General features: G+C 38.5%; 1 protein-coding gene across 1 annotated transcript in view; it reads right to left on the minus strand.

The window, feature by feature from the left end:
- Nucleotides 1-4,684, minus strand: part of LOC148944302 (uncharacterized) — a 17,370-nt gene extending 12,686 nt beyond the window's left edge. Inside the window, exon 1 of the mRNA XM_089099896.1 lies at nt 4,192-4,684. Within this exon, the coding sequence (XP_088956022.1) occupies nt 4,192-4,684 (493 nt within the window). The remainder of the gene's footprint in view (nt 1-4,191) is intronic.
- Nucleotides 4,685-8,370: the final 3,686 nt, after the last annotated feature.

Genomic DNA, 8,370 nt, shown 5'->3' on the forward strand with positions numbered 1-8,370 from the left:
TCGTCGGTACTCACTCAGAGGTGGCACGAGGTTCCGGTTTGGCGTAAAATTGATAAAGAAAAGTTTCAAGATTCTTGTGATCTTGTTCTGTCAAAAATTTGCTTACCGTTTTACATACTTATGAAATTCTCTCATCGTGATGAGAGATGTACGTCTACGTCTTAATATTTATTACGCCAAACTGACACATGCTCTTCTGTTTGCCGAATCTCAGGGAGTGCCCAAGTCTAGTGCCAGACAAGGAACTCAAGAAAAGTGATGGTCTTTTAACCCTTTGTTACAATTAGCATGCGACTGAGCTACCTTCTGGTACATGATATGGAAAGAATGTGGTAGACCACGCTCAGGAGTAGTTAAAGAAATTAGAGTTGCATCTAAGCGTAGGTTTGGGAAGGAACTTGCTCGTCACCGCGCACAGTTGAAACCTGAGCTTTCTGAAAAAGTAATTAAAAATCCTAATATGTTATGGAAAATGTTTGATAAGAAGGAGTCAGCGGGTCCCGAGTTAGATATCCCATCTTTAACATTGATAAACTATTAGCTTGATGAGTTTTCAGCCACAAAACAGGATCTAAACATTTCTGTTAAAGAAAAGCTTTCATCCCTCTTCTCATCAATTCTAGATACAGATTTCCTAGTTACCCAATCTCAGGTGGCGTCCGCGATCCGACGGTTGAAAGAGAAGAAGTCGGCTGGCATTGACCGTGTATCCGCCCTTCACCTTAGTCAGTGCAGCCCGACTTTCATGGGACACCTAAATCTTCTCTTTCAGATGATCTTCACCACTGGACTCGTACCATCGGCATTCAGTACTGGGTCACTTAGGCCAGTCCTGAAGAAAGGGAAAAGTACTTAGGAATGTGCTTCGTTCAGACCGATCACAGTGGCACCAACGCTTTGCAAAGTTTTCAAACTTTTGGTCATTGATGAAATCCAGGAAAATTGCTGGACTTCCCCTTCCCAGTTTGGGTTCCAGAATGGTCTTTCTTGCGGCCAGGCCATTTCAGCTTTGGCTTCAGTCTTGAACGACGCTGATGAATCGAAGGAGTCCATAGTTATAGGTCTACATGACATCCGCCGTGCCTACGACTCACTTCTCCATGACCATCTCATTCTTGATATGGGAAAGAGAGGTGTACAGAAGGACATCCTACTACCCATTAAAGACATGTATGACCACCTACAGGCTGAACTCCTACTTCCTGGCTATGGTCGAGCCCTGACTGAATATACACCATACGTGATGCTATCCTACCGAGGGAATCCTGTTGTCCCAGTAAAAAAGGGTGCTCGATAAGGACCAGTCACATCCCCTTGTGCCTTTAATAATTGTATTATTGAACCACAGTCTACTATCGAGACAACATGCATAGTTCGTGGCATAGACATTACAATTATAACTTACACCAATGACATTCTGAACCCCAACCGCACAGTCGCAGGTACAGAGACCACCTTCTCCAGACTACAATCAAATTATAGTCGCATTGGCCTTCAATTTAACCCGCAGGAGTCGGATATTCTTCTGTTCAACTGGCGCCAAGAAGAGGTCTCGTCTGTGAGGATGGGAGAACTGCCTGTAGCCCCTGTCCCGAAAATTATTTCCCTTGGCTCACCAATTGGAAAGGATCTCAAAACTACCCACTCCCTTCTTATTGATCATCTCCATAAACGCCTGGCTTTTGCTTACAGTAGAGTAGTTGCTCCTAAAATCCGTTTCAACCGTTTAATTCTGGCTCTACTTTATAACGCGGTATCCCTTCCCCAGTTGTTGTACCTAAGCCCATTATGGAGAGTTTTTCCCGAGCCAGAGAAAAGAAAGCTCAGATCCGCGTTTTTTAAGCATGCAAAGTTCTCGTTGCAGCTCCCGCCGTGAACGAGAAATTCGCATCTTGTTAAAAATTTTAAAATTGCGGACCCTACGGCAGCTATAATTGAACAAATTAAACGGTACAACGAGAAAGCTTCATCCCACCCTTGGTACCATTTGCTAAGGCAGTGAATCACTGTCCATTTAATTTTGTTTGCCCGTCTCTTGTCATGTTTAGTATCTTGTTATATTTAGTCTTTTTACCGTCTCTTGTCTGCATTTTTTTTTAATTTACTGTAGATTATTTGGATTATTTGGGTTTATTTTTCTACCAATTACGGCTTGATGCAACGATGCTCATATTGCTTATGTTTTTTCAGTACTTGGTAGTTTAAAACGTTTGAAAAGTCAAATTTTTTACGTACCTGTAGTGCAGTGTATAATTGAGGTTTTGTTTTTCGTCTTTGTAGTTTGTTCGATGTGCTTTTTTTGTGTTTTTTTTTGTGTGTTTTTTTATTATTTTTTACTGATACTCCGTCTTTTTTTACCTTTTTTTCACGGGTAATAAATAATAATAATAATAATAATAATAAATTCCCACTTCACATTTCTCTAACTCTAGAAAAAAAATCGGTTCATCTAAACTTAATTCACCTATTTCAGACTCTAGTATACCACTGATGAGCGTATAGTAGTGTCCGTGTCTGACTGAATCTAGATAAATTCCCACTTTATATGTCTCTAACTCTAAAATGAATTTGTTTCATCTAAACTTAATTCACCTGTTTCAGACTCTAGTATACCACAAGTGAGCTGACAGTTGTGTCTGTTTCTGACTGAATCTTGATAAATTCCAACTTCTGAATTCTCTATTTCTAAAAATAATCCGATTCATCTAAACCTATCTCACCTATTTCTGACTCTAGTATACCACATGTGAGCTTGTAGTAGTGTCAGTGTCTGACTGAATGTTGATAAAATCTCGCTTCATATGTTTCTAACTCTAAAAAGAATCAAATTCATCTAAACCTAATTCACTTATTTAAGACTCAAGTATAGCACTTGTGAGCTGATAGTAGTGTCTGTGTCTGACTGAATTTTGATAAATTCCCACTTCATAAGTCTCCATTTCAAAACAGAATCCAATTCATCTAAACCTAATTCACAAATTTCAGACTCTAGTATACCATTTGTGAGCTGATAGTAGTGTGTGTTTCTGACTGAATAACTATAAATTCCCACTTCATATGTCTCTCAATCTAAAGAGAATCCGATTCATGTAAACCTAATTCACCTATTCCAGACTCTAGTATACCACTTGTGATCTAATAGTAGTGTCTGTGTTTTACTAAATATTGATAGATTCCCAGTGGATATTTCTCTAACTCTAAAAAGAATCCTATTCGTCTAAATTTAATTCACTTATTTCAGACTCTAGTATATTACATATGAGTCAATAGTAACGTCTGTATCTGACTGAATTTTGATGAATTACCACTTCATATGTCTCTAAATCTAAAAACAATTCGATTCATCTAAACCTAATTCACATATTTTAGGCTCTAGTATACCACTTTTGAGCTTATAGTAGTGTCTGTATCTGACTAAATCTTGATAAATTCCCACTTCTTACGTCTCTCAGTGTAAAAGGAAACCGATTCATCTAAACCTAATTCACCTATTTCAGACTATAGTATAGCACTTGTGAGCTGATAGTAGTGTCTCTCTCTGATTTAATTTCAGTACACTCTCATTTTATATGTTTCTAACTCTAACAAGAATCCGATTCATCTAAACCGAATTCACTTGTGAGCTAAGAGTAGTGTCTATGTCTGACTGAATGCTGATAAATTCCCACTTCATATGTCTCTACCTCTAAAAAGAATTTGATTCATCTAACCTCCTGAGACCTGACCATAGAAATACTTTTCTGATTTTGTTCATTTCTTTGTAGTTGACTTAAAAAAATCATTTTGACCATTGATCAACTAAAAAAAATTTGACGCCCCCCCTCCCTCCTTCTGAAGGATTTCCACAGGTGTGGACATTGGGTCCCTATCGAGGTAAGAGTATAGTAAAAATCTGTTTCGTCTATTAAAAGAGATTTTTCAAAACGTTGAAAACAAAACATTACTCTTCATGAAATTTCTTGAAGCAGTTGTTGTCTCGTGTCAAGTAGAGAATGATTTTACACTGTGAGCATATCCATCTGGACCTTTTGCAGCATCCAGGCCTTCTGCACCGGGCTGCATTCGCAAAGTCCCAAAATTCTGGTAGATGTAGTGCAGCTCTGGCATATGGTGGAGGGATTGGCCTCTTTTTCACACTCAAAACAGGGTGTTGAGTTTCACCCAAGAGTTCTTCGTTGCTATTTTCTTGACCTCGTGACTCCGAGCTTCCAGAATTGAGCAAAAACTCGGCCACGCTGAAACGAAGGTCAATGAGCTGTTTGAGGTCACCAGAAACTTCTGGGCCATGGCCCTTCAGCTCATGAAATACATTGGATAGTGCAGCATCCACAAAATGATGAAACAGACGCACAGTCCATTTTTTAGTACCCGTTTCAAACCGGTAATAGCTAACCATACAGTCCACAAGGTCGACCCCACCCATGTAGGTGTTGTAATCCGAGACTACTCGTGGAAATTTGACCTGCACGTAAGACCCCTGGTGCTTGTCATACCGTTTGACCTCTGTCTCCTCTTCTATACCTATGCAGTTTGAAGACGGGAGAACCACTTTGTTATCATACCACTGGGTCACGGCTACTTTTCTATCTGAGCGCACAGACATGACAGAGGTTCCTCTGCCCTTTCTTTTCATTTTTGTTTCGGTAAAAAGCGCTGGGCCGTTGGCACCCAAACAGTTCTTCATGATAATTCCGGTCACATTTATTTTTCTTTCAGCCAGCATGTCGAGGAGCTTAACAGATGAGAAAAATCGGTCAAAATAGAGGTATGTACCTTCTGGTAGGGTTTCAGATAAGCGCAGTACGATCCCAGCTTACAAGTCATGTGCTACCAGCTGCTCTCCCAGGGTGGTGGCTCCCTGGTAGATTTGTAAGTCAAGTATCAGCCCTGAGGAGCTGGCAAGGACAAAATTCTTTAATCCAACCGGATTGGGCTTGTTAGGGACATATTGCTTGAGAGTTGACATACCCTGGAAGGGTATCATCTGTTCGTCAATTGAACAGTTCCTGTCACGTGGCAACTGGAGACAGATATACCTGAAGTTGTCAAGGATCGGCTGCACCTTCAAAAGCCTATTTTTGGTTTTTTCTTCGTCTGAGATTTCTGAATCAACAACGAACTTCAGGTTCGACCGGATTGGGAAGAATCTGTCTCGAGTCATCTTTTGCGATATGGCTTCCACCCTAAGCTTCCCAGACCAGTACATACGGATCCGAGGAAACTTGAGGTTCGCCATCAGGATGACAATGCCAAAAAAATTTCAGCTCGTCTGGAGTTACATTCAAGCTTTTGTGGTGGGCCAACTGATAGTTGCAGTTCATACAAAAAGCTGTACGCTCGAAGAAGCTCTCCAGGTATATTGAAAAAAGAAGCGTTCTGTACTCCAGTCGTCGTGGTCCTGGAAATGAGTGGGGCCCACGTCCGGGCCACGATGATTATCGAACCACCGAGACTTCCTCCAGGACAAGGTTGCTGCTACTTCTTCAGCCTTCAAGTGTTTGGCACGGGTTGCTAAGGGTACCTTATCATCATATTCTTTACTTCCAACATCTGGAAGAACAGCATAAGTGCTTGATGACTGAATAGCTGCAACAGCTGCTTTACCGTCAGAGCCTGAAGACGACAGAGTAGTTTTTTATCCAGTCCTCATCATCATCTAAATCAGAGATGTCCAGGTCGCTCTCATCGAGCATTTCGAGGGCGTGATCAAGAGAAACTACAATAAAGGAACAGGTTCAGTAAGTTTGAAACTAATAGGTTGATAGATAGATAGATAGATAGATAGTGATTGGCAAAAGAACCATCACAAACCCTAGTGGATCGAATTTGCATTTCTTATTAAAAAAAAAAAAAATAACAAAAAATACAATAACAACACACAGTTACCACTGTAACGAAAATACGACAGGTAATAGTCAGAAAATACAAAATGCAAAAGTCATAAATATAGGTCATAACTATAAAATATTTTAAAGGTCATAATATAAAAAGATAAAAAGGGTAACAAATAAAATAACCAAATATTCAACAATGAAAAAATAATATATACAAAATAGTTTAATTTTTAGCGGACTTACGGGTTGTGATCATGGTTGATTTTATTTGTAAAAAAGGGAATAAAAGTTTTTTCTAACGGAAGGTAGAAAAGGGTATGGGAGACAGGATGGGTGTGGATGGGGACACTATACGGGGGTGGCGATTTCTTATGGGTGAGTGGTGGCTAGGTTGTTGCTAATTTCGTAAATAAAGCAATCATTGACCTCTGCTATCCTCATTAGAATCGAGATTTGTACTACGAAAAATCAACCCTACAATTTTACTCGATTGGAACCGCCTAGTCACAGGCGTGGACATGGAGGTTTTCCAAGTTCCAAAAGATGGCACTTATCAAACTAAATGCTTTTAAAACTATCTAAGCACTGTCTACAATCAAGAGAGTACACCTGATTTTTCTCAGAAGTCGTTCTCATCACTTTCTCTTTTTTTCCTTTTTTCTTACCTTTGCTTTTTTTCATCTCCTTATTCTAGGCTTTTCTTGATTGTTAAAACACCACTAAAAGTCGCAGAAACTTTCTGAAAAAAAATCACAGATGGCATTTCAGGTTCAAAAAAACACGTTGAAACAACGAAACCTTTGCTAGATGGCGAGGCCTTTGCACAAAAAATATTTTATGGGGTGTCCACAGACGTGGACAACTGGTCTCAGGAGGCTAAACCTAATTCACCTAGTTCAGGCTCTAGTATACCACTTCTGAGCCGATAGTACTGTCTGTGTGTGCCTGAATCTTGATAAGTTAAAACGTCAAATGTCTCTAAATCTAAAAAAGAATCTGATTCATCTAAAACTAATTCCCCTATTTAAGACTCTAGCATACCACTTGTGAACTGATAGTAGTGTCTGTGTCTGACTGAATCTTGATAAATCCTCACTTTATATGTCTCTAACTATAAGAGGGATTCCATTCATCTAGACCTAATTCACATATTTCAGACTCTAGTATATCACTTGTGATCTGATAGTAGTGTCTGTGTCTGACTTAATCATGATATATTCTTTGTTAAGGATATTAGATACATTTTAACCATATGCATCCTTAGTTCTCACAACTAAAAGCTAAGTTTCTCAATATGATCTAACATTGCTAAGGATATGAGATGCAGTTTGACTATATGCATATTTGTTTGTCAAAGCTTAACACTAAGTTCCTCAATATGATCTAGTATTGCTAAGGATATCAGATGAAACATTTTTAATGAAACAATGTGACATATAATATTATACCTTATAAATATCATTGAACGTCTTTGTACATTTTGAATCTGGTCAATAAGATATTTCATCAGGTTCTCTCTTGATAATTTATCCATTCTCTTCTCTTGGTTCGTGACCAGTTGAATAATCACTAATCCATTTCGAGTTACACACATTTTTTACTCTGATGTCACCAACAAGCTCAATATGCGTTTTGACATTGATATTATCGGGTTCATTGACTATATCTTTTGATGTACGATCAGAGGTAGTAACAGTGTTCCCTTGCACTATGTTTTTCAACCATTCACCTTTATATTCCTTGCGATATATTCTGCCAATGTCCTTTTTATTTTGCCTGCAATTTCACTGTTTATTGCCATATTATTTTTACATGGATAACAGCTCCGGAACGTAGAAATGATATGGCTTATGATATTAGTAGAGGAGTAGGCCATTCTTCTTTTTACCTTCCTTCGAATACTAATTCCTGAAAGTTGGAGATAGGGTTTATTACTGGGTAACGTGTTACCACAAGCACTAGGAAGAAGATGAACCTCTTCATTAACTATTATTTTCATGTTCGCATTCTCTTTGAGTGACATCATTTCTGGAGATCTCACTCTTGCATATCCACCATCATAAGAGTTGAATTTTTTCGGTACTCCAAAGAAATTTAATCTCTCACTGTCAAGACGACGCACGCATACATTTCCTCTGGAATCCCTACTAGTACTTGTCTTCTATTGCAAGTATCTGTCTTTGTCAGCATTCAACGCAACGAAGACTTTATCATATGCAAACGCGTTCTTCTAATATTTAATCCTCACTTTTTTAAATAGGATGCAAGTGTTTATCCTTCCAATGTACAAAAATACTGATTGAAAATACACAATAAACTGGGTAGTGTCGATGAATGATTATAGAGTACTATTGGGGCAGCCACACAAAAAAAAGTTGAAACAAATTTTGTCAAGAAAATTTTGTCAAATAAAAAGTGTTACTACAAACATTATTTTTCTAATAGTGAAAATCACGATTAACACATCTATATCATCTTCTTTTCGTATTTCGAAAATATCGCAAGTAATTTTTTTCGTTTTGAGTATATTTTATGT

This window comes from Artemia sp. Qi Xiang Cuo, chromosome 14, assembly GCF_049724085.1.
Source record: "Artemia sp. Qi Xiang Cuo chromosome 14, ASM4972408v1, whole genome shotgun sequence".
NCBI lineage: Eukaryota > Metazoa > Arthropoda > Branchiopoda > Anostraca > Artemiidae > Artemia > Artemia sp. Qi Xiang Cuo.